The following is a 26,456-nucleotide window of genomic DNA, read 5'->3' on the forward strand; positions in this document are numbered from 1 at the left end:
AGCAGAGGGCAGGGCCGGGATGGCCACGCCGCAGAACAGAATGCACGAGAGGAGCAGAGCAGAGAACAACTTTATTGGAAAGTAGAAGTTAGCAAGACACAGCCAGCTTCACCCCACCCTCAAAGTGGTACCTCTTTCCTCGCTCACACACTTTCCGCAAGCCTCCCCACAAATGTCTGGGCTCTCCCCACCCCCTCGGACACTGAGGTGGAGACTGGATGCCTGTCCTTAAAGTGCTTGGCTTCGACAGTGCAGAGTACTTCAGTAAGGCCCAAGAGCGGGCACAGGCCGGGGCCTCATTGGCTTTCGCACTCAGCCTGTGCTCAGGGTGAGGCATGGGCCACTTCCTTGAGTGCCATTTGCCCCAGAGCTGAAGGAGTAGTGGAGACGTGGGCACAGTTATTCCCATTCCTAGTGCATTCTACTTTCCTTTCCCCTCTGACCTGAGAGATTAGACTTTTAAGTATTTGGGGTTTTGTTTTCGTGTTTGTGATGCTCCCAGGAAAATGAGGGCATCTGCAGCTCTCAGATCTGATATTCCCAGCCCTCCCCATCTTCCAAACCCCTGTTGAGCACTCCCTTCACTTCTCTCCCTAGGGTCCCCTGCCGAAGCCTCTCCCAGTTGGTGCTGCTACGGGAGGTACTCCGAGACACCGAGGGGGTAGCAAGGGACAGGTAGGGGCTGAAGGGGAGGCCCAGCTGCAGTCTTTCAGCATCTTTGTCCAGCGCCGATTCTTTGCCCAGCGCCGATGCCTTGTCCGCCTCATCGTCGGAGCCCGGGTTATGGAAGATCTGTGCATAGCGCCGGAGTCGCTGCTGGTTGAGATCCTGTTTGTCTTCCACCCTGTGAAGAACGGATGGCTTGAGAGGCAGCCAGGGATAGAAGTGCTGATCTCGGGCCAGTGTTTGTCTCCTATCCATACCCCATCCCCACCATGATTGGCCTTTTTCCTTGTCTGTGGCTGGTGTGCACACAGTGGACACCAGCCTCTCAGCAGCCAGGCCTCTCGGGAAGTTGCGCCTCCTGGCCTAGCGGCTCTGTGCATACTTTCAGGGGCCCAAGCACCCAGTGAGCCCCTTCCCTTAGCAGCAACTTCAGTCTGCAGGCATAGAGCCTCAGGAGTGCACAGACCCACACAGGGCCTCTGGAAGCAGGAGGGTGTCTGCGCAGAGGAACCCAGCCCCACACTGTCACTCACCGCAGGAACCAGCGGTCCCCCAGTCCATACTCTCGCCCGCAGATCCCGGACCGAGGCCACAGGCAGCGAGGCATCTTCCGCTCCAGCATCACTGTGGTGGCCACGACCTGCATGTTGGGACAAAAGGGGACATCAGAAGCTGGGTGCAGACTGAGAAATACAGACTGAGAAGAAGGGCAGAGGACAAGAGAGAACATCAGGCAGAGGGACGGCAGTTTAGCAACAGCTAGGAATCTCAGGAGCTCATGGTTTCCCAGAGGTGACAGACAACAGCCCTAAGCTGAGGATGGTGGTGTCAGCTTTGTGGACCCACTTCTTTGGAAGAGAGTCAACGGGACATGAGCCCCAGAATTCTCCGGCCAGTGACCTGACATCCATGCCAATGCCAGGCTGGTCCTGCAGGAGGTTGAGACCTCACTCCAAGGTGACAGGAAAGAGAGCAAAGCAAATAGAAAGGGGGCCTCAGTGCTACAGGGTATTTTGACCCTACAGACGTAAAGCTCATTTATAAATGCAAAGTCCCACTGAGAAATCTAATATCAATACATTTGCATGGAAAAATATCTTCCTGAGCAAACCCCATTTAGCCACTTTAGGGTTTTAACTCCATTTTCTATACAGCACAGTTAAATGCCATCCAATTTTCAGGATTTCCATTTTGCTGAAATTATTTTTGTTGAGATAAATTATTTTGTAAGTGTATTTTTAAATGATGATTTGATTTGTTTAATGGTCTTTTGTCCCCATGATGATGATCTGACTGAAGATAGCTTCTGCTATTATAGGGAGTTTTTGTGGCATTTTTAACATGTTCAATTTTTCTGGGTCGAATTTTGCAGACTTAAATATTTCCAAGATGTGATACACCAGTTTTTATCCAGTAGCAAAACTTACTGAGTGCCCTTTTGGCCACTATTAACTTTATTTCTTGTTGATTATTCTGGAAAAGACTGAGGTTTTAGCTTTTGAGAAAACTGTCAAGTATTTTTTTCAGCTATTCCAATATTGCTCGGTTGTATTGCCAATCCAATTCTTCTGTACACTTTCCATTACTTTGTGTACTATCTAATACCCGTCCAAACATATTTGGGGTCAAAATATCCTGCTTCTCTCTGAGCTCTGCCAGTTCCTTGGCAGGGAGGGAGTGACTTGCGCTAACCCTCCCAGCCACCAGAGGGCTCACCTGGGCCCTCCAGAGCTCATCCCGCTCATGGGCCACCCTCCAGTGAGTGTCACCCATCATGGCGATAAGGAGGTTGAGCATGAGCAGCGTGGCGATGATGGCGAAGGCAGCATAAGTGAGGCTGTACATGAAGGGCAGATTCACGTCATAGTTGGCAGGGCCATCGATGACGGTGAGGAAGAGCTCAAAGGTGCTGAACAGTGCCATGGGGTAATCGTGGAAATGGCCCAGCTCTTTGGGGGACTCTGTCTGGAAGATGATATAGAAGGCTGCCCACCCAAGGGGGTGAGCGTTACCATGGCAACCATGCATGTGACTGGATTACAGCCAGCTGTTTGCTGCCCATTTCAGTCCTGTTTCCCCCATCTCTAGTATCACCATCTCAGCCCTCCATCACTCCATACTTTGGTTTTTTACGTTCTCTTATTTTCCATATGGCTCGTCCTCCTGATCCCAAGAGACACCTCTTCCTAACACTCCCAGCTTTCCCTCACCTGTGAGGGATGTCCCATCTTCAGACACTATAGCACCTCTTACCTCTGCCTTGCCTCCCTTGTTTCCCCAAGTTTATCAGAGGCATTCTGTGCTCTCTGGATGTCTCTCCTCTCCTTCCCATGGCCCCCCCATCCTGGACAGAAGACTTACCTGAGGCAAAGCCCAGGATTACCACTGCCATCAGCCAGCAGAATCGCATCAGGTCACCAAAAATCATCTAGAGAGAGGAGGGAGGGAGACCGTCTCCAGCCCTGTCGCTTGAGCAACTACCCCTTCCAGCCTCCAGCAGACTAACTCTGAGAAGTCCAGACTCGTCCAGAGCACACCTCTAAGACAGGGTTGACAAACTATGACCTGCAGGCCAAATCTACTTGGCCTGTTTTGGTATGGCCCTTGAACCAAGAACGGTTTTAACATTTTTAAAGGATTGTTAAAAATTTTTAAGAAAAGAAAAAGGAGAAAGAAAAAAAAGAAGAACATGCAACAATATGTGGCTCACAAAACCTGAGATATCTATTATCTGGCCCTTTACAGAAATGTTTGTAGTCCTGCTTTGGGACCTTTATCTAGGAAGCATGGGGGGAGGCACTGACCTTCTGGATCATGATGGTGAAGGGGCCCAGCATCTGGAATCCTCGGGCAAAGTACATGACGTTGCACCAGCCCAGTACCAGGGCAAAGGACATGGGCACTGCCTCTCCTTCGGTGTTAGTGAGCCGCATCACCATGGTCACCAGCACCATGCAGGAATAGGTGATCCTGGAAAGAGAGCAGGGAGGGGGGTGATGAGAGGGAGACTGGGATTATCCTGGGGACCCAAGAGCAAGAGTGTGACTGAGACAGTACCCACACACTCAGATTCAGCCTTTGCAAGTTCAGTACACAGGGTCACACACACGTCACTGGGGAGGGACCTCTGGAGTTACAGTTCTCCAGGGGTCAGGAATCCAGAGAGTGAAAATGGAATCCTAGGGAGGGAAGGGATGGGAATGAGAGGAAGGAGACTCACGTGATGACATGGAACGGTCCTCCAAGGATGGTCTGTCCAAAGAAGCAAGTGAACCCCACTCTCAAGATGTCTGGAATCTGGAAAGAGGCCAGGAGGAAACATAGGCGCTTATAGACGGGCTTGGTTTGGATCCCTGAGACAAACAGCCTCACCCTGGATCCTGTCCATACCTCACCTCTGCAAGCAGAAGGATCACAGCTCCAACGACACTCACCAGCTCCCCCACCAGTCGGATGCCATCCTTAGGGGTCAAGTAGGCCTCCTAAGGTGGGGGTTGGGGGGATGGGCGGGGAACATGGTCAGAGAACTCAGGGCTTCCATGCATCTGCCCTGCCTGCCCCTGGCCAGAAGTCAATGTCCCTTGTAAGGGTCACCAGCATCATCAGATTCTTTTTAACTTGTTAGATTTGGTTATCTCAAGCTCTCTTCCTAGAGCCTATGTGTGTTTCTGTGTGGACGTAGTTTGAGTTTGTGCCTATATATTTGAGACCTGAGTGAGGGGAGAAATGTGAGTTGTAGGACAGAAAAGGGATAGAAGAGAAAGGGCAGAAAGTTGACCCAAATCCTGCTCCAAAGCTCTGCTGCTCCTAGGGTATCACCTGGAGCAGCTTCTGCTGTAGGATAATGATGTCCTCGGCGCCAGTGCAGTTACTGGTGATGGGCTTGAGGGGGCGGTAGATGCAGCACATGGTGAAGCAGATCATGTACAGCAGGTAAATGGCACCCAGCATGCAGAAGTATGGCTGCCCATATCTTTTCCACTTGAGGCTCACCAGCTCCTTCACCGGCGTCTGGTCCAGGATCTGGCGAGCCTGTGCAGAAAGAATAGAGCAAGCAGCTCAGAGATCCTGACTTCTCTCCCCAGCTACTCTCTAACCTGAAGACCCCATACCTCCCGCTTCTTGGTGGTAACAATAAGTTCCAGCAGAGATTGCTCATCCCCCGAGGAGTCAATCTCCGTGATGTCATAGATAGTGGAGGTCAGCGGCCCACATGTCCACTGGATATGCTTCCGCTTCTGCATCAGGTGCTGGAACATCTAAGAGAGGGGGAGATGCATGAGGAGGGGCAAGCAAAGGGGATGGTCACGGTGTGAGTGGGAAGCTTGTCCAGGAGGGTGGTTGCTCTTCACTCAATGACCATAGCCTTTTGGGCAGAAGAAACTGTCTTCATGCTGACCTCCTACATTCCTCTCCTTCCGCTAGAACTCCGTCTAGAGCTTAGGAAGAGGAGGGGAGAGGCTGGAGGGCTGCTGCTCTGTAGGCTGAAAGGGGGGTGGACATGGGCATTACTACCCCCCTCGGGTGGCATCTAGACTCTATAAGCACCCAACACCTCAGGGGAGAGGAAGTGGGCAAGACATGGGACGGGACAAGAGAGACAGGGGCTGAGAAAGAAATTCCAATCTGAGCTGTAAGTAGGACTGAGCATCAGAGATGAGTGTTCATATCTATTTCCTCAAAGGGCCAGAAGTGAAGGATGAAGTTCTTTAGAAAGACATGTGGGGTTGGGGAGTGTCCCTCACCACAGTGTTGCCCTCCACTCCGGCCAGCTTGAAGGGGGTGAGACCTTGGAGATTGGGCACAAGGTCCAGGGACTGCAGGTGGTTCCCGCGCCCATCATAGGACAGCAGCAGGTTGTACATCTGGCAGGCAAAGGTTTTGTTGGGCTGGAGGATGAGGATGTGCAACACTGTGTTTCCTGGGGGAGGACACTGGTGTCACAAGACCACTGGAGCAAAGTCCATGATGTTCCCTGTGCCCACCCTCAGGGTAGGCCTGAGGGCTCTCCCAGCCCCTCCCCTCACACCCCTAGCTCCCCAGCTGTCCTCCCCAGCTCTTACCTAGGGAGTCCTGGGCCCGGATGTCAGCTCCGTGCTCAATAAGCAGCCTCACAATCTCTTCACTGCCCACACAGGCAGCAAAGGACAAAGGGTGCTCCCCTGGGGACACAGAGGGCTCCATGGCAGGAGTGTCTGATGGGATGGGCAGTCTCCCCAAGTGACTGCCTCCTTCCCCTCATCTCACCTCTGGGCTTGGGGAGATTTGTCAGCAGAACCAGAGGAAGGGATGGTGCAAAGGGCAGTGGAGGGAATGGGCTGACCACTCCCAGCTTCCCCAGGGTGGAACCCTCCTCAGCCCACCCCCCCTACTCCTGCCCACCTCTCCACCTCCCCTTCATGCCAGCCGTGGCCATGGCTCTCACCAAAGTAGATACGGTTATGGGGGCTGCGGTGGAAAGCTGTGCCTGTAGCTCTGGCAGAAACACTGGCCCCATGGGCAAGCAGGGCTCTCACCAAGTTCACATTCTGATTCATAATGGCTACATGCAATGCAGTTTGACCTGGCCCAGAAAGAGTCCTCAGTCAGGGGGTCTGTCCTCGGGATGCTGCAGGGGGTCCTTCCCATATCTATACCTGGTCCTCTTCACCAGAGCAGGCTGGGGTTGGAGGAGGATGGAGAGCCCTGGGGTGGGGGAGGATGGGGAGCCCTGGGGTTGGCAGGGTTCCCAGGGGGTCCAGCTGCTGCTCATCTCTTCCCACTCTCTAGGTCTTCCCATTTCAGAGGTTGGGTGCTCTGATGTTGTGCAGTGAGGACGATAAGGAAGAAGGGAGTTGCAGGGGGGAATAAGGAGTAGGGGGCTCAGATCCCCTCCTTGGTGTCCCCAAATAATCCACCACAGAGACTGACCTGAAATATCCAACAGATCACCCCTTCCCTCCATCCTGGGTCCCTTGCCTCCTCACCCTCAAAGAGCTCAGATGTCATGGGCTCAAAGACAAGTTCCGGGGCAGCCTCCATCAGCACCAAGGCCGCCTCCAAGTTGTCAGAGAGAGCAGCTATGTGCAGTGCTGTCTCCCCCATGGCTCCTGGCATTGACAGAAAGGAGAGTCATATGGTTTCTATTGGGCAGGGCAATGGGGACAATAGAGATTCAGGGGCCCACAGCAGAAGGTCCTGGGCTATACTGGGTTGATCCAGGAGGAGAGCCATGCTGAGGGCTCTGCTCCTTACCTCTCTGGAGCACCTCACAGGCCCCATTCTTGAGCAGCTTGTTGAGAGCCTTTACATCATTCTCTTTGGCAGCTAGAAGGAGAGGGTACTCCCAGATCCTACAAGGGAATGGGATCAGAAAGGTGGCAATAGTGAGTATGCCCAACTGTGGAGCAAGCAGCAATGACTTTGGTCCATCTTACACAAATGTGTGTACCTCAGTGGTAATGAACCCCAAGGTCCCTGATCCAGAGAAGTGAGGCTATTAGGGTACAAGGGGTTGCCTTATCTCTTTTTGCATGATCAGTTAGTTAACCCAAACCAACTTTTCCCCTTTTGGCTTGAATGGGGGAGCCTCAGTGATTCAGTTCCTATCCCCTGGGTGCTGGGGCCAGAATGTTGTGAATGTGTTATCTGTGCATATTAGGTATGGAGGAGAGGAGTTTTACTTAAACACTTGTTGACCTGACCCATTGACTTCTGGAGCAACCCTGTTTTAGCTTCACTAAGTGCCCTGAGATTACCCTTCAAGATAAGCCTTGTTTTCGTGGACTAGGGATACAGGGAATTCCTGCTTCATATTTGTGGAGGAAGTCAACATGTAGAGGCTAGCAGATTTTCTCCTGTTGCACGATGCCCTTCTTTCTAGACCTTTTCAGCAAAGCCCCTTGATCCTGGCACTCTCCTCTCTACAACAGCATCTTCAGGGCTCAATCAAAAAGCAACAGTGGATTCTTTTTTCTTCTGGCTCTTAAGTCAGATTATTGTCTCTTCCTACTTCCTATCTGCTGCTCACTTGTCTCAGGAAAAGTTCATCTTCTCTGATGATTTGGTCTCCAAATCCTCTCTTGAGTTTTATTCCTACAATGAACTAAAAACGTTTTTTAAGTCAAAACTTACTCCAACTAAGATACATGGGCCCCTTTTACTGAATTTTCTCTCTTGGCCTAGAGCCATTTGGCTTTTCAATGGAAGCAAATGAGGTAACACATAGATGGCCAAATATGTGGCATATAAAAAGACACAGACAGAAGCTCACACAATGAAACACTGGCAGTGGCAGGAAATCAACTCCAAGAGTCGGGGTAGGGGGCAGATCAGGAGAGGAGGAATGAGCAGGAGACGCACATCTCCATAAGAGTTGGCTCCAGCCCCTCCTATGCCACCTAGGCAACCACCAGGCCCTGCCAGTTCAACATCTAAAATTCTCTCTCCATTCAGTCCCCACCTCCTCGTCCCTACTGACTCTCATTAATTCATGTCCTCACTCTCCAGCCCAAGATTAGCAAAATATCCTCCTAATTAGTTTCCTGACACCCGAATCCATCCTTCTTGATGCTGCCAAGATGCTCTTTCTAGATGGCAAGTGTAATCACAGCTTACAAAAGTCTGATGGGTCCTGAAATGCTCAAGGAGAGGGAACCCAGAGGTCCTTTACAGTCTTTGTGCAACTACTTTTCCATGCTCTCCTCCTCCCACTCACTCCTCACACCCAGCATTTCCGCCTCACTTCCCCACAGCACACCACTCTCCTGATGCCTGCACTGCAAAAACTCTCCTTCCACTGGAATCCAGCTCCCCACCCACCCTTCATTGTATAGACTTTGCTCCGGATGCCTAGGGATGTGCCCAGCCTCTGGTAAACACCCACCACTATCTGTGGAACAGATAAATCTATAGCAGAGCCAGAAGGTCGTTTGGCTTTACTTATTATCCCCACTGGCCACTTCCTAAGCCAACCTTAGGCAAATATATCATCTACGTAAAAAATAGTATGCTTGGTACACAAAGGCAGCCGCCAAACAAGTTTTCTACATCCTCTTCACCACCACCTTTCTGACCATTTGCCCAAAACCCTACTCTATCCTAGTGACAGAGAGCAACAACTTTCTTATCTTTGCATCCTTTCCCAGCTCTTCTCCAATTAGCTTCTAGTTTTGTGCCCCATTTTGACTAAATGTATGACAGGTTAGTGGATCCAAGGGGGGTCATTACCCAAGTTCCAGATTTGTCATATCTCACTGCTCCCTAAGATATAAGTGGGGAGGTTAGTCAGTGGCAGGCTCAAAGATATTCCTTTTGGTCCCTACACATCTCTGAAGTCCGTAAATGTCCTCCACAAACCTCCATTCCTATGTGTTTCTTTTCTTGCCTCTGCTGACTGCCCCAGTGGGCCTGGGAAGCACAAGGAGCCACTGTCCAGCCTGGGCTTGCCAGATTTACCAAATAAAAATACAAGATGCTCAGTTAGATTTGAATTTTAAATATACAACAAATAATTTTTTTAATAAAGCACTTTTTTTCCTTTTGTTAATTGACGTCACTTTGATTTATAACATAAGTTTCAGGCGTACAACCTTATAATTCAGCTTCTGTCTAGACTATAGGTATGCTCACTATATAAGTATGTCTCATGCAATATTTGGGACATACTTATACTAACCACTTATTCGTTGTTTATTTGAAATTCAAATTTAACTCAGTATCCTCTATTTTATCTGGCAACCCCATTCAGACCACACTCTGCACAAAAACCAGCTTATGACCCAACCCAGCAAGGTTTGTAGAGAAGTGGCCTCCTCTGGTAGCAAACTCCAGAATCCAGCAAAAAGGAAGGCAGTATATGCATGGTTCTGAGGGGATCAGGTCATAAATCAAAGCCATCACTTGCAATAGAATCATAGGGCCACAAGGGGACAGCAGAGAAAGCCCTTGCTCACAGTTCTTGGCAGTAAGGCAGACCCCTCAAAACACCTGACTGCCCTTGGGCCCCATAGAAAGGGCATAAGAGCAGACCTATCCAAAGATTCTTGTGCCTGAGGCACAAATAGTTTCTTCCACAACAACCCAGCACAGAAGTTTAAATCTGGTCTTTGCTATACTCCTCCTTAGTGCAGGAAGAGGGGGAGATCCTGATAAAATATCTTCCAGTTTGGATGGTTAAATTATACTCACTCTCTTCCAGGGGAAAATTTCACTTTATTTGATAGAATAGTTCACATTACTACCAGAAACTCTTATTTACAGTGCTTTGGAGCAGTGGTTCTCCACCAGGAGTGAGCACTTGCCCCCTCCCCAAGGAATTTGGCGATATCTGGAGACATTTTTGGTTGTCATGACTGGGGGAGGAGGTGCTACTGGCATCTAGTGGGTAGAAGGCAAGGATGCCATTAAGCATCTTATACAGGGCAGCGTCCTGTAACAAAGAATTTTCTTGCCCAATGTGTCCGTAGTGCCAAGGTAGACGAATTCTGACTTAGAAGTACAATTATTCATAATCCTTTTTTTTAAAAAAAAGATTGGCCCTGAGCTAACATCTGTTGCCAATCTTTTTTTTCTTTTTCTTCTTCTTCCCAAAGGCTCCCAGTACATAGTTGCATATTCTAGTTGTAAGTCCTTCTAGTCTGCTATGTGGGACGCCGCCTCAGCATGGCTTGATGAGCGGTGCTAGGTCCGCGCCTAGGATCCAAACAGATGAAACCCTGGGCCACCAAAGAGGAGCACACGAACTTAACCACTCAGCCACACGGCCAGCCCCGATAATCCATTTTTTAAAAATGGATTTCTTCACATTAAAAAGAATGAGAAATCCGCTATACATGTTTTCTTACAATTAGGTACTTAACTAAAAGAGAGGTAAAAAGGTGAAGCCTTTTAAGCACCCAGTGATTAAGTAGACAAAAGAAATTATAGAGCAAATCTGAAATTATAACAATATGAAAGGTGTTTTCAGGATTTAGAATGTTTTGTTTTGATGGACAATTAATTATAAAATTGAACGGTCTGGTTCAATATTAGACTGGTGGAAAACCCACTCTAGGATTCCTGGCCTAAACCCTAGCACATATTTTGCAGAATAAACACATACTTGGTTTACCCCTCAGGGTTCCCTCTGGGCCATCAAGTGGGGATCTCCCATATCCCTCTCTCTGTTCCCGCCACCCTGTCCTCCCCTCCTCCATTCTTGCAGATGTGTATAGGACTCTGTGTGCACACACTTATGTGTGCAGTGTGCACAAGTGAAGTTTTGTATTTAGTTGCTGGGGAAACAAGACAGGACCAAGAGTGCCTGCAGGAAAATTCAAATCAGAATTTTAGAGCAAGAAAGTCTCTAGAAAATTCATCTAGTCTGTTCACTGTAACAGATGAAGAAAGTGGCCTGGAGTCCTGAAGCGACTTGTCCAAACAAGTCAGAGGCAGAGTTCAACTAGTTTCCCACTGGCCATTTCTCTGTCCCTGTTATCTGTGTTAACCAGGGTTGAAGAGGGGTTACAGGAGGTGCAGAGGACTGTATCCACACGCACGGGTCCCACAAGCACGTCTCAGATGAGTATGCCAACTGGGAAGGAGGGCGCACGCAATATGTAGCTCAGAGTACGGGTTTCCAGGGTGGATACAGTTCTGATAGGAGCAAGCGCACAACCCCTCTAACACTTTTCATCACAATAGTCCCATTTGTTAAATGCGCTTTTCAGCGTCCAAAGCAGCACCTCACTATTGCCACCTTTGTTCCTTACAGCCCTGTAACACAGGCTGAATCAGTCTCTCATTTTCCAGAAAAGGAAAGTGAGGCAGCATAGCCAAATCATTGCCAGAATATCACAGAGTTAAAGGCAGAATGCTTGGCCAAGAACCTAGACTCAGGCTCTCACCACTAAATTATGTGGTTCTTCTAGTTTTACGGCTTTTCTTGATTTTTCTCGGCCAGCCCGGAGCAGTGACCATAGATGAAAGAAAGAGCAGTCATGTGCGGGGAAGAGGCATGCACCGGCCACATGTTGGCCACCTCCCTCCAGCTCAGGTTCTTGGCAATGGGATGAGGAAGCCAAAGCTCCAGGGAAAGTGGCTATTTCCAGACTTGGAGTCCGGCCTCCTTTCTAACTGCCACAACTCCGTCACCTGTGCCTGCAAGTATGCATGTGTGCGTGTGTATTTACTGAGGTAAGGAGTCCTACTATGCTGGATGGAGAGTCCCAGAGCTTACTTTCCACAGACAAGTCAGTTCACATGTATTTACACAGATATCTGTCTAAACAGAGGAGAGCCTCCAGGGTTCCCTCCTTCCCCGGCCAACTAGTGGAAAGGAGGATGTGCCAGCAAGATGGTCAGGTTTGAGGGTCTGTTGGCAGCCCCTGGAAGCTGCCCAGCCTACCCCACACCAGCTGAAATCAGATACTACGCTATCTTCCTCTATGCTCCCACAACACTTGTTTGCATCCTTCTTAGGACACTCATCAAGCTCACTTTTAACCCAAGTAGATGCATATCAGTGCGTGTTACTGATGAGAATGTGAGCTCCTTGAGAGCAGGGAATGTGTCATGTTAATTTTCTGCAAACCTAGCGTAGAACTTTATGCTCAATAAATGTTTAGTATATTGGGTCTCAGGAAATAAGACAATTCAAGGCCCCGGGAGAGAGGATGCAGAAGAAATGGGAGAAAAGTAAGAGTTCAGCTTGGATCCTAATGACGTGAATTTAAGCAGAGGGGGCAGCGTGACTGAGACCCAAGACAAGTCTACCAGACAGAGAGGAACGTTGGGTTCTCAATCATCCTGAGAGACCATAAAACCTTCCCTTTTCATTGGACCATGCTCCACCTCCTGGAATCCTCTCAACCCCACTCATAGTCCCCCTCTAAGCTCTTGTCACAAATCCTGACTTCACCACTTGCTCATTCTGGGCCTGTCTCCTTCACAGGGGGAGAACAGGCCCTACCTCCCAAGGCTGGTTTGGGTATTATATGAGATAAAGAGGCGCCGGTAACATTGTTGGCTGCTTTCGTCCATCAGTTCACCTCCTCACCTGGCACATTGTCCTCGCTTACGTGGTTATCTCATATTTATCTAGTTGCCCACAAGACTTCCCGTAGCCTGGTTCACTGCACAGCCGAGGACACTCCCTTTCCCAGCACTTTCAGTGTCCTTCTAGGGTGTACTCATTCAGAGGGGAATCAGTACTCTAGGCTCCTGGCATCTAGTAAGAAGAGAGCCAAGAAACTGTAGAGTCAGGTGGGGATATCAGGAATGTAGGGGGAACACCTTAAAGTGGTGACATCAGGCTTTCTTAGCCCAAGGTATAAGAAGAGAAGCACCAATTGGTCTTAAGGAAAAATAGGGTCAGAAAAAACAAGTGGAAGCAGCCCACTCCCAGCCAGACTGTCTTTCACTCTGTCTCTGCCTCACGTCACACAGGGAACCTCCGCCACCCCTTCCAAGCCCTAGGCCTTTCTGTTCTCTGTGCCTGGCTCCCCCAGCCCCAGGGTCCTGAGTGGGAAGGGGTGAGTGGAACCAGTGATGACCTCTTCTACAACAACAGTGCCATTCTGTTGCCTCAAGATGTCATCAGCCAAACATGTACTCAGCCCCCACTCTCCCAGCCTGGGGAGGAGAGAGGTGGGTGGCTGATGAGAGAGACAGGAAGCCAAAACTCAAAAAATGAGCACATCCCCAGTCCAGAATCCTCGAGCAGAAGAAGAAAAACCCCAGGGGCTCCAGGCAGCCTCTAACCTCCTTGTCCGGCTCTAGCAGGCCCCTAATCTTGGAGGTAGAGGAAGAGCCTCAGACGCAAAACCTTTGGGCTTTCCCCTATGAACAGCCTATTATCTGCCTTCTTAGGGGCCAGGGAAAGCCTCAATAGGAGGACATCCTTCTAGCGTGCCACCGCCACAGAGACTTTGGAGAAAAAACCACACACAGGAATGGGCTCAAGCTTTGCCATCTCCCCTCCTCCCCAGCTCTCAACTCTAAGCCGCTAGCAGGGTGGGGGGACATCAAATGAGTTCAGGGAAGTTTTCAGGGGGCTAGAAGCAACCAATGAGATTTACTTAGGGCTCCAACTCTAGAACCTCTTAAATTCCTCAACCTGGATGAAAGAATGGATGAGCATTGGTCATAAACACATCTGGTATTTTGGCCAGTCACGCATGCCCCTCTCCACACAATAGACAGTAATAAATTCCGGGGGGTCCCAGCTTTGTTCATCTTCATACCACCCCATCTGCAGTGTCCGGCATTCAGGCCTTGGTCAATGGCTGATGCGATAAATGCAGAGGAATGCTGACCATTACCACAGTTTGTCTTATTTTGTGCTGGTTACCAGTGTCTACAGTTCCCCTCTGCTCTGTTCATTCAATCATTCATTCATTCATTCCCACATACATACATACATGTGCTATGTATTTCTGCCAGAGAGATTGTTCCAGGGGCAGGGAGTAGAGATATATAAGGCATTGTCTCGACCCGCCAGCACCTCTGTGGTAGAGGTTCAATGATACCACAATCCTGTCAAGGCCCAGAAAGGTGCTTGGCCTTTAGGGAAGTACTCAGAAGAGGTTTGCATAATTTAATTGGATCTTAAAGATGGTGAACACCTGTGTCCATGCCAGCCCCCACAGCTTCCACCTGGCATTCTGGGGTGCTAGCCCCACAGACCAAGACTCTTGAGACAAAATGCTCCAGAGGAGCCAGGATTGGAAGGGCAGTCTGTCCAGACAAAGGTGCCAAAAGATGGAGAGGGGGAAAGAGGGAGGCAGAGGGAGAGGAGGGGTGAGGAGCAGATTGAGGCTTACCTCTTCTGCTGCAGCAGGTACTGCTCATCTTGGCTCTGAGCCCAGGACTCCTGTCTCTGGAACCATCTACAGAACTTTCTCCACAGGCAGAGAATGAGCCCCTTTTCCTTGGGGAACGGCAAACCCATGGAGTGTAGGGCCGGCTCCTTGGAGGGCTGAGGCCAAGCCCAGACCCTGACAGGACTCAGCCTTGGGGCCACATGGGCCCCCCTCCGGAGCTGGCCTGCCCTCTCCCAGTAGAGGTCCCTCCGTCTCCTACCTCCCTGGTCCTGGCAGGAGTCTCCCTGAGGCACACCAGCCAGACTGGGGAGAGCTCCAAGTTTGTTGTGCTTGGCAGAAGTGGGACTCCCTCCGCCAGGCTCCTCTGTCAGGAGCTCCTCCTGGGAGTGAGGGCGAGCCTTGCAGACACTCCCTCCCTCCTCCCAAATTACCTGAGATTTAAAGAGACAGACAGCCTGCCATCTGGGACTTTCCTAACTCCTTCTCCACCTGAGTCTCTCTCCCTGCCCCCAGGCGAGTCCACAGAGGAGAGGTCTTCAAAGAGCCTGGAGAGTCCTCCCTTGGACTTTGGAACACTCGGTGACCTTTTATAGAAAGGCCTGGACAGGTCAGAGGAGGCTGAGAGACTCCAGGCAGTGAGGGAGGAGGGGGCGGAGTCAGCAGGCCACTGGGGATTGAGGGGCACCCCGGAGAGCAAGTTGCTGGTGAGCCCTCACCGTTCTCACAGGACCTTTCTATCTTCCTCCCCCTCCTTGTTTTGTGCCTCCCCCTCCTGAGCTTTTCTTGACTCTTCCACTTTAATCTCTTGCCTGACCCAGAATAGGCGTATGAATATTGAAAACTCTTAGTCTCCTTACCAACTATGGGTCAGCAAACTCTTTCTGTAAAGGGCCAGATAGTAAGTGTAAATATTTTAGGCTTTGTAAGCCACATACAGGTATACAGTATCTGACACATAGTCTTCTTTGTTTGGTTGGGGTTTTTTTCACAGCCCTTTAAAGATGTAAAGTCCATTCTTATCTCATGGGCTAGGGCACAAAAGGGAGCTGCGGGCAGGATTTGGCCCCCTGGACAGAGTTCACAGCCCCCTACTATGGATCTGGAGAGACGTTGCCCCCCCCCCCAACACAACATATCTGCCCAGTTCAGTTTGAATTTCAGATAAACAATGAAGACTTTTTTTAGTATAAATATTTCCCAAACATTGTGAATATTTTCCCTGGCATCCTCCCGTGGAGGCATCATGGACTTGCCCGCTGCTGCTTACTGGGCCCTTGGTGGAGTGTTCCCATGTAACTCACACAAACCTTCGAGGCAGGTATGATTATCCGCATTTTACTGATGGAAAAGAAATAAAACCCCAAAGCTCAAAGTGGTAAAGTAAATCACCCCAAGTCATATAGTCAGTTAGCGACAGACTGGATTCAGAGCCACTCCCCTGATGCCACAGCCCACCGTCTTTCTGCCCTACCACACCCCTTCATTCCAACTGGCAAAGAAAGTTCTAGAGAGGTGAAGGCACTTGTGCAGACATTGAAGAATGATGACAGAAAGCACAGCCCATCCTAGTCCCACTGCGTAGAACTCTGACATGAGCAAACTGGGAGCCATCATGAACATCTTTTAGTTCAACCTTCTCCTTGGAAAGAAACTGAGACCCCAGCTTATGCAAAGTCCCAGGGCAAGCCAGGGACCAGATGGCCTGGGGCATGGGTGTCTGGGCATTTAGAGTCACAGGTGTGTGTGTGTCACTCCCTAGCTTCAGAGTCTGTTTTCCACTACTTGTCTCTGATTCAGAGAGCTGGAGGCCACAGCGAGGAGAGTGTCTGTGTGTTTGTGTGTGTGGTTTGTGCATGTGCGTAATGTGTGGCATGTGCATATGGATATATGTGTGTGTGGTATATGCATGTGTGTACCTATGTGCATGTGTATGTAGGGGAGAGGGAAAGGTAGGTCCAGGGGTGGGGTGTCTCTGTGGGTGGGTGTAGGAGGCCCACCCTCAAACCTAAAGGGAAAGCAGCGATTCTGTTCCTATTGTTGGGCCCAAGGCCAGGCTATAGCACCCTGAGTAAACAGTGCAGTTCAATTAGCTGCCTTCCCCACCCACCCAGGGGTCAGTGGGTGCGAGCTGGGTGGGGGGAAGCTTCTGGAACCCAAACCTTGAACCCAGGACCTTTGTGCCCATTAAGCCACTGTTTTTCTGTCTGCTGACCCACCCACTTTCTCTGTCCTATTGGGTTCCAGGCAAAGACCCCATTTCAGTGCCTGGTTGGGGAGGAGATTAGCCGATGAGGTATTTGCCACGTAGGGAGGGAGGCTACAGGAGGACTCTGTCATTCCCAACTTTCCTTTCCTTCCTTGGCTTCTTCCACCTAGTGCTGACTTTGCATGGGTCACCATGACAGATGGGAAATTGAGATTCAAAATGGGCAGGGAGGGCTGGGAGGGAAGGAGGCAGTGTGCTGGATACAAGCTTCTGCCGACAGTGCCCTCTCAGTTCTTGAACTCAACATCACGTGCTTGGACGTGAGGGAAGGTGGGCCAGGGGGTGGGTGACACTATCCACATGGGTTCTCTCACATCTTAAAGCCACACTCCCTATACCTCTCCAGGATTACTGGCTCCAAGGGGACAGGAAGGATGCCCTGGTGCTCCTCCTCTCTTGAGGAGTGTTGCATGGCTCCCTGGCCCGCTCCAAGGCCTGTGCTATTCGGTGCTTGGGCAGCACTTCCTGAGATGGAAGGACTCGGTTGGTTCTGCAACCCAGAATCCAGGACTCGAGCGTCCAAATATAGGAGGCTGTAGGTGAAGGGGGTGAGGGAGCAAGACGGAGATTGGAACTCATAGGAGGATGGTCACAGTTACCAGCCTCACGTAGTGAGACTTGCCATCATACCCTCTCCCCTTGCCCAGAATCCAAATTTAAGAAGACTTTTATGACTCTAGGCAAGTCATTGTCCCTCCCAATGGTCCCATCTGTAATGACAAGTGTATGGACTTGGAATGGCTGACGTCCAGTCTGCCCCTCACCTCATGGTGGTCAGTCTCTGATATACCCTTGGGAGGACTGAAGGGGTCAGAGCCCATGGGGAAGGAAGGACTAGAGGATCAAGCTGGACTGCGTCTGGAACAGGCCGAGAATGCGCAGAAGGCGTCTAGCCAGTTCTTCCTGCCTCAGGCTGAGCTCGAACTCCAAGCAAAAGTTAGGTTCTCAGAATTCAACGGTGGGGCCAGGACCACTAGTTTGTCAACACGAGTATGACTGGCCTCCTCTGGGGGCCACATTGGCAGGGGTTGGAGGTGGTCAGGGAGGTGATGTGTGTGTGCATGTGTCAGTATGTGTAGGACTGGGGCCCAGCCCTGATTGGGGGTGGGGGAGCTGCTTGATGCTGATTTCTGCATTTCGGGCACAGTTTCTCAACCTGGGCACCATTGATATTTTGAAACAAATAATTCTTCAGTGTGGGGCTGTCCTCCGCATTGTCAGATGGTTAGCCACCCCTCACTGGGTGACAGTAGTGTTCCCCCTTTGCTCAGTTGTGACAACCAAAAATGTCTTTTGACATTACCTGTTGTCCCCTGACAGGTAAAATCACTCTCCATTGAGAACTGCTGCTTTAAGGCAAAAAATTATGTATAAGTATTTTTCTTCTGGTTTTGTACCTCTTTTGTTTACTCTCTGTCTTTCTATTTCCGTTTCTCCTCCCTCCCTGGCTCTGTCTCTCTGAAGTTGTATCTGCTCCCTTGGTCTTAGTCTCTATGCCGGTGTGTATGGGGCTTGTGTGCATGTGTGTATGTGAGGCGTGTGTGTGTGGTATATGGGGGATATGGTGTGTGGTGTATCCTGTGTGTGTGGTTGTGGTGTATGATATGGGGTGTGTGTGTATCTGACCACGACTCTGTGGTTTCTTTGTGAACCCTAGCTTTCTTTTTCTTCTTTCTCTTGCTCTCTACCCCTTTGTTTTTTTCCTTGTTGCTAAGTGCGTCACCCCATCCCTGCTCCCTACGCCCTCTTAGAGGGTATCTCTTTAGCTCTGTTGTCATGAGCAGGGTTGACTAGGCAGGCCAAGGGGCTGGAAGGATGGAGCCAGCACAGGGCAACAAGGTCTAAATCGCCGCTCCCTCAGCTTGGAGTTTGTTCCAGTCACTGAGTTCACAAGCCCTTGTTTGCCCGCCCGTGAGGCCGTTCAAGGAGTAGATGACTGATCAGCAGGTAAACACACACACATACACACGTGTCATAAGTACCGCCCAGGGGTCAAGCAGGTTGGTGTACTGCTAAAATGTCTGCCTGGGAGCCAGGTGAGCTGGGCTCTAGTGCTGGATCTGTGGCTACCTAGGTGGCAGTTTGTGCAAGAAGCCCTCTAAAGTCCTTTTCAACTCAAACCTTCTGTGATCCTGAAGAAATATGTCATGTGGTTCCACGTATACCGAAGGAAAGATAAAGGCACTTTAGCTTTCACAGGTCAAAAGGTCTAAATTCATGCAGAACCATCATGTACTTTTCCCTAAAATGTGATCTTTGTCCCCAGTCCCATCCCAGTTGTTCTCATCCCAGTTATTTATTGTAGCTCCATCCCTTTGCCCTCCTCTCCTGCAACCTCTCCATCCTCAAGCCACCTAAGCCCTCACGCCATGGTGACATTGGAAAGGAGCTTCAGACTCTGTGTGCTTTCTTGGAAAGATCTGGGGCAGGCAAAGAAGGTGGTTGGAGAGCTCAGTTGGTGGTGGAAACAGGGCTTAGGGGAGAGGGAAGAGGCCGTGACAAACCTCACTGTGTGGCTAGTTCCACCTTCTCAGATATGGATGTGCACTGTATTTGACATATATTTATGTAGGGTATATTTTATGTCAAATGAATCAATATGTTGTAGCAATGTTTTAGAACAGTTGTGTGTGTGTGCGTATGTGTCTGGTGTCCTTCTAAGTCTGTAGATTTTTAAATTCATAGGCATTGGTCCCCCTGGACCCCTACCCCTTTGCAGAATGTGCCCAAAGGGCATAGATGGGCATATGGATGTAAGCATCTTCCCCTTCCCTTGTCCATTTCCCTCCACTCTCGGCCAGTTCCCCTCCTTCCCCACCTCTGCATGGGAGATCGTCTGATCCAGCCTTGCTAGGTTTGTGGCCCCTTTTGCCTCTCAATGATTTTGAGCTTCTTGTTTCCTAGGTCCCCCATCTCAAAGGTCACTGAGTGCTGCTTGGGGGAGAAGTGGGGGTGCTGGGTCTCCTGGTTTGTGAGAGGAGGCCTGAAGCTTTAGAAGGAGCCTCATCAAGAGCTCTGACCTCACCCTCTCTCTTGAGCCCTCTGCAGGCTGGAGTCATGATTCATGGCCCCAGAGTGGCCCCTCTGGAGATAGGGCAGTGTGCAGGATGGTGTCATAGTCCACAGCCTTCCAGCTGGCCAGGCTTCCCCAAGCCTCTTTTTCCTTTCTCCTTTTTTTCTCTCTTCCTCTTGAGACCCTGAGTGTTTCTCCCTTCCAAAGCCAACCCCTCTGTTCTGCCATCTCCCCCTATCCTCTTTCATCCCACCTTACCTGGCCCTAGTGTCATTTCGTTCAGGCTCTGAAATCAACCAGGAGTGAAGCTGGTGAAATGTGTGCAGCCCCCAAATAGCTTTCCCAATATGCCAAATGTGCCATGAGGCTGGCTTCTGGAAGAGGCAAAACAGAGAACAACTGATATGTAATCAGGACAGCTGCATTCCAACCCCAGTTTGACCAGAAATCACTGTGGGACCTTGGCCAAGTCACTTACCTTTTTCAGTTTCCTGGTCTGCAAAAATAAGGATTCTTAGGTTCTTAAGATTCACTGTTCCTTTCAACATTGTCCACTCCCCCAGGTAGCCCCCCTCAACTTCTACATGCAGAAAAGGTAGAGCTCAAAAGCAGCCTCATTTCAGAAAGGGCTCTTATTTCTCGGGCTAAATCTGTCTCTCTTTGTCTCTGAAACACAGGGGCAGAGGCTCCAAGTGGCAGGGGGAGAGAGAGAAGGTAGGCCGGCAGAACATGGGGACACATGGCTTCTGATCATCCTCTAGCCTGATAAATGGCAAGATCCCGTGACCCCGGTCATTCTGGGTGAGGAGAGGGAGAAGCTCCCTCACCAGGGAGATTCCCAGAGCTCAGGGAGACAGCCTGAGACAGGGCTGGGGACCAGGTGTGTGGTCATTCTGACAAGGCAGGAGCGGGTTAACTCTCCACTCCACTTCATTCCACTCCTGGCAGTGTCCAGACACTGGGCTCAGGGCAGGTGAGAAGGAAGCCACTGGGCCACTAAGCCCAGAGTAAACAGTCTTGGCTTGGGACTCAGGAGACGGGATCCACCCATTATCCCAAATCAGATCATTGCTATCAAAAACCCCAAAGAAAGGCAAGACGCTTTTCCAAAAGCATGTGTTCAAACTGGAAACCACAGCCTTTTCCAGCAGCAGCCCTGCAGTGCAGCATTTTATCAGTAATCTTCCTCCAGTTTGTCCCCATTTGCACTTCTTATGTGTTTTCTCTCCCCACCCCAGCAAACTTAGTGAAAGGGCAGCGGGGCTGTGATAAGAACTCTTTCAAATTCTATTTATTTAGCACAAGCATTCACTCAAACACCCCAGCACCTCTGTCATAAAAACCAAGCAAAATTCCAGACTCATTCTGAAAGTAGGGGCAGTTTTTGAATGTGCACAGCGCTGTGCCAGCCATGGGAGGGAACAGCAGGAACAGGCAAGCGCACTTCCTCCTCAAGGCCTGGGGCTGAGAGTCAGGTATAGGGATCAAGGAGCAGAACAGAGAAGGAAATGCGCTGGGGTCCAAGAGACTGCACACTAAGAGGCAGGCCTGGGAGGAAGCTCTGGGCCTCCTCTTCCTGCAGCTGGGCCTATAAGTTCACCTTGATGGAGCAGCAGCAGGGAGGGGAGGGAGGGCCTCCCCCTGGACTGTGAGGCAGCGCCAAGCTAGGGCATGAGGGGCTGGGCAGACTGTGGCAGATACCAGAGCAGGGCACCGTGGCAGACTGAGAGGAGGGTGGGGAGACTGAAGCCAGGGGGCTAAGAGGTGATGTCCCAGCTGGATACAGGAAGGAACCCAAGCCAAGCAGTACGTTCTCCAGAAGGCTGTTGGGCAATTCTGGACCTACCTAAGCACCAGGAGCCTGAAGTGTCTAGTCAGCCACTACAATAACAGTAGCTAGGAAAGAAAGAAAAAGATGGTAGCTATTCTGCACCTCGCCCTCCTCTCCTGCCCCCAGCCACAGGCTTCCCGGACATGGTGGTGGCCCTGTGCGTGTGGGAGTGTGGCTGTGGGGTTTGTGTCGACACGTAAGCACTGATACATGCATGAGGGCATTTGTGGAGTCTACAGTGATCTCTTGATAGGGATCTGTTCGCAGGCTCTGAGGAATGGCACATCATCCACATGCCGTGCCCTGGGGGCACTTCTCAGGTCACTGGCTCCCCTCCCTGAGCCCTCCTCCTTCTCCTGGCCTTGCTGAAGTTCCCAACTCCAAGAGCTGACTTTGATGTGTCCCCTAGCTACAGGGAAGTCCAGAAACCATTATGTAATCAAGGGCTGGGCCTAAAATACTTGTGAACAGACCAGAGTGCAGGAGACCTCAGAGCCCAGGGCTGCCTGTTGGAATCTACATTGAAGGTGTCAGTGGGTGATTCTGTGGCTGAGGTTGTGTGCCCATCGTCGAGGGTGGCTGATGGATGTCCTAAGACATTTACTCTGAGTTATGCAAGTGCCTGTGAGCTAGCATTGTACTGAGTTGTCTCTGAGACCCTCCACTGTGTTGGCCCTTGCTGCACCCTTGGTATAGAGGGTAGACCCTATCCACTCAGGTCTGGATTTTTCCATCTGTCCATACAGGTAGGTAAGGGAGTCGTTGTGAGGACAGGTCTCTCCAGGAGCCCAGGAGCCCCAGTTACTGTCCTGCTCTGCACTGGTCTGTGACCTCAGTCATACAATCTCTCTGAGAATCAGCTTCCTTGTCTGTAAAATGAGGATAAGAATTCTTCCCTATTATTCTACAGGGTTGTTGTTTTTATTAAAGAAGATAATGGCAATGAAGAGACTTTATATGCTGTACCGTATCATATGAAGGCAACTCATTGCTTTCTCATCTTTGCTTGGATGGGAGTATTTGAAATTGAGCGCATCCAGGAAATAACTTTCTGGTAGAGACCTTAGAGCTGCCTTGTCTCAGGGATCCTGAATCTTGTAGTGGAAGGAGCACAGACCTTAGGGCCAGATAAATTTGGATTCAAAGTCACACTCTGCTAATTACTGGTTGAGTAATGTTGGCCAAATTAGTCCACCTCTCTGAGCCTCAGTTTTTCCGTCTACAAAATGAGCACAGTCGTAGTCACTTGAGCTTGCGCAAGGCCCTCACCCTCTCTGGGCTTTAGTTCCCAGTTGTAAAAGGAGACTAACAACAGCTAAGGTGCAGCAGGTTCATTGTGAGAGTTGGATGCTACAGGCTCAGAGGCACGTGGCTCACAGCAAATGCACAGTGATAGCCTTTGTTTCTAGTCTGTCATTCACTTTTCTGCTGCTTTTTTTTGTGTCTTAGAGACTTTTCAGGGAGCAACTTACTCTCCCATGGGCCAAACCCCCCCATGAGACTAGAGCAGATGCAACTTCAGACTGTTACCACTTGCACAAGGTGGGTTTCTGTGTTATTCATCCCATGGACCTCACCCCCTATCCCTCCCAAAGAAACTGTTTAAATCTAACTCCTTGTTCATTGTTGAACTGAGTAGGGAAGAAATCAGGTGTATGGCATTTCCCCTATACCAGACTCTGTAACCACATCAGTCCTGCCCCTGTTCAAGGAGATGCTTTACATTAATTATCTGGTTTATAAACTCCAGCTCATTCCTTGCAGCTCAACTCAAATGTCATATTCTCCCTTTTCTTTTCTCTGCACCCATCCTCCCCCTGCCAGGGCTAGTCCCAGTCTCCTTTGTGCTCCCAGCTCCCTTTCTTCATGCCCTTTATGTAAAGAATAGTACTGCATTAGCATTGTCCCTTTATATGCTCATCTCTCCTACTTGCAGAACCTTAGAGGAAGAGGCTAAATCACATCATCATCTTCTCCTCCTCATCGGGCACTTGGCATCAAGTGGATGTTGAACTGTGTTTTATGGACCATGATCTGTGCCAAGGCAATTGCAAGCTATTTGCAAGCAATTGCAAATGTATTTCCTTTCCTAGCCCTCAAAGGCAAAGGTGGGCCAATGTGCAAGGTGACAGGGAACAAGGGAAGGTGGCGGGGAACTGTGTATGTGTGTGTGCTTATGGTGTATGTCCTGGGAGGGAGGAGGGTGTTTGTCAATCCCCAGCCCACACACAGAGAAAATAACTTCTGCTCTTGAAAGATTAATTGGCCTGCAGAAGGTGGGAAGTGAGCGGCCGCTGGGATGAAGGGGAGGGTGTGGTGTGTCTAGGTAGCAAAGGCACCTGTGGCTGCAGCCACTCCCTCCATCCCCCCTCCTGTTCTGAGCCTGGCTCCTGGCTGACCTGGGACCCAGGAGGAGGGAGTTATCACTGACTTAAGGTTTAGAGGGTGTAGGCTAGAGGCCACAGTGTCTAAGAGCTGTCTCCCATTTGCCCACCAGGTTTATCCATGGAGGGATAGAGAAGACGAAGAGGCAAAGACTTCTGCCTGGGAAAAGGAAGACCAATTTGCAGCTCTCCTCTCTAGACCTGGTTTATGTGGGGAGAGGCAGGGTTGGGGTCTCAGAGTCCCTGGGAGAAGAGACTAGCCATCCATTTTGGGGTTGTACTCTATGACCCAGGGGCAGGAGAGCATCTCTAAGGACTGGGTCAGAAGTCGCCTTCATGGAACCACAGTCTTTAGTATATCTGTCCCTCTCTCTTACCTTCTTCCTCTGAATTAGAAGGCAGTGCCCAGAGAGGTATGAGGAAAAGCAGAGGGAACGAGAGCGTAAGAGAGGGGAACTAGGGGAAGGCAAAGACATTGCGATAACAACTCCTTACGTCAGTGATGTTTCAGTGACCCTTGTATGTTGTGCTATTGTATTGTCACAACCATGGTAGGTAGGCAAGTCAGGAATCATCAGCTAACATCGTGGCAGAGCAGGTAACTGAAATTGGGTTTTCACCTATACATTTCATCCCTGAAGGGCCCTAGCTCTCCAGTGGGGATGCTCATGGGCATGAGAAAGTTGGCAGAGGCGACCTGAGTGGCCCTCAGGTTAGCTCAGAACTCAAGATAGTCACTGGCCAATGAAGTCCATGGTCGGGGTGAGGTGGGGGTACGGTGGGGAGGAGAGGAAGAGTGGCAGTGATGGTGTCTCTTGGAAGAACCTTGTGCCCGATGCCTTGGTTGATCCCACAGCTTGATCAAGAAGGAGTTAGGTGGGCTGGCCCAGTGGCACAGCGGTTGAGTTAGTATGCTCCACTTCAGTGGCCCAGGGTTTGCTGGTTTGGATGCTGGGCGCAGACCTATGCACCGCTTATCAAGCCATGCTGTGACAGGCATCACATATATAAAATAGAGGAAGATGGGCACAGACGTTAGCTCAGAGCCCATCTTCCTCAGAAAAAAGAGGAGGATTGGTGGCAGATGTTAGCTTAGGGTTAATCTTCCTCAAAAAAATAGAAGGAGTTAGGCAATCAACTCCAGCAGGATGGAGAAAAGCAAAAGTGTCGTTGAGAAACCAGCCCATTAAGAACCATTCGCACATGCGCTCACAAGCAGACCCCCTCACAGATGCCTGGCACTGCATAGGTAAGTGGGGACATGCGTGCTCAGTCCCTCCAGCTGCAGCCTGGCCTTGCACAAGCCCCCCACTCCCTCAGGCCCCATGGGCATAAGTGCCGCCTCCTCCATGTTGGGGACAACAAAGAAGAGGTACAAGCAAAGGGAAGTGGGTGTGCCCAGTCCTCCCCCGGGTGGCTCTGCCTGGCTGCCCTCCCAAGGCAGACAGAGGGGGCCACTTACCCAACCTTCTCGTTTGATGTGACACCATTCAGTGCTACCTGATCAAAGTATTTCTTTCCTTGCTCATTTCTCATTTTTTCCTCATTAGCCTTTAACAAACAAGTGGGCCTGGCCCAGGAAAGTAAGTGATCCTTGAGCCCACGTAAGGCACTTTCTCAGCTTTTCATTGAGTGATCTCAGGTGTGTGAAGGGACCTTCTGGACACCACAGTTTGCCCTGTCTTTGCCATGCCATCCCACCACAGGGACCTACAAGTCAGCTCTTTCTTCACTCATCTCCCCTTCCCTTCTCCCTTCCCTCAGCTTCAGTGCTTTAGCTCTTATCTTTCATTTCTTCTGTGTAGTACAAGAGAGGGACATTGACCTCTGCCCTTCATTCCCGAGGCTACAGGCAAAGCCATTCCTCAAGGGCGACATAACCACTCTTACCAGAACCGTGTCAATAAAATACTTTGCAAACAGTTGGGAGAGGACATATTTTTAAAGTCCAATGACACCTGTGAGAACAAGACCTTCCATGGCCTCCTTGCCTCTGGCCTGTGCAGCCCACAGAAGCAAGAATTTTCTATGTTCTGTATTCTGAAGTGACTGGGAAGGGGAAAGGCAGGAGGGGAGAACGGTAATCATTTGGGGTTACCTGAAGTATTCTTGAGGCAGGAACAGCAGTCTTTCTCTTACTTTATTCCTCATGCCTGTCTCCAAAGCCCCATAAATAAGCCTTGCAGCTTCCTGGCAGGACAAGAACATCTGCTAGCTGTTTGAACCCTTCAGCACATGGTTCACTTACCCCATCTGCCGCAGGGTACAGCAACATCTGTGTGTGCTTCTTCTCCTTTCCCACTTGGGCTCCAGAGGGCAGCCGTAGAATCTTGTAGATTGCTTCTTTCAGACGACACCACATCCCAGATGGTTCAGGAGGCTCTGTCCCAGAGCCTTGCTGCTGGAGTTCTTCCCCTCTTTTCCCCTTCTTCATAATATTCCACATCTCCTCTTCCTTATCCTCCTCCTTCTTTCTTCTCTCCTTGTCTCTCTGTCTCTCTGTGTCTTTCTCACA

The 26,456-nt window shown here is 50.2% G+C and overlaps 1 protein-coding gene across 3 annotated transcripts; it reads right to left on the reverse strand.

Moving 5' to 3' along the window:
• Nucleotides 1-53: 53 nt before the first annotated feature.
• On the reverse strand, nt 54-26,452 carry TRPV6 (transient receptor potential cation channel subfamily V member 6). Of its 3 annotated transcripts, XM_070265110.1 has the most exons (16): nt 26,190-26,452; nt 19,985-20,100; nt 6,901-6,998; nt 6,633-6,755; nt 6,092-6,229; nt 5,730-5,828; nt 5,412-5,587; nt 4,779-4,925; nt 4,486-4,698; nt 4,062-4,148; nt 3,887-3,963; nt 3,471-3,636; nt 3,028-3,094; nt 2,383-2,651; nt 1,200-1,306; nt 54-844 (listed from the first exon to the last, which is right to left on the reverse strand). In XM_070265110.1, exons 1-16 carry the CDS (start codon nt 26,385-26,387, stop codon nt 526-528), a joined length of 2,400 nt encoding a protein of 799 aa, XP_070121211.1. In that variant the 5' UTR covers nt 26,388-26,452; the 3' UTR covers nt 54-525. The 3 variants fall into 3 exon arrangements, with proteins under 3 accessions (XP_070121211.1, XP_070121214.1, XP_001490955.3); XM_070265113.1 differs by lacking the exon at nt 19,985-20,100 and having other exon boundaries at nt 26,190-26,446; XM_001490905.5 differs by lacking the exons at nt 19,985-20,100; nt 26,190-26,452 and adding an exon at nt 14,448-15,009.
• Between the last annotated feature and the right edge of the window lie 4 nt (nt 26,453-26,456).

The sequence above is a fragment of the Equus caballus genome, chromosome 4 (genome assembly GCF_041296265.1).
Source record: "Equus caballus isolate H_3958 breed thoroughbred chromosome 4, TB-T2T, whole genome shotgun sequence".
Taxonomy (NCBI): domain Eukaryota; kingdom Metazoa; phylum Chordata; class Mammalia; order Perissodactyla; family Equidae; genus Equus; species Equus caballus.

Coding starts and splice junctions, on each gene's coding strand:
- TRPV6 (XM_070265110.1), bottom strand. CDS start 26,387: ATGTGGAATATTATGAAGAAGGGGAAAAGAGGGGAAGAACTCCAGCAG. Junction 6,230..6,632: donor GACATCTGAGCTCTTTGAGG/GTGAGGAGGCAA, acceptor TTTCTGGGCCAG/GTCAAACTGCATTGCATGTA. Junction 3,964..4,061: donor TGATCCTTCTGCTTGCAGAG/GTGAGGTATGGA, acceptor GCCTCTTTCCAG/ATTCCAGACATCTTGAGAGT.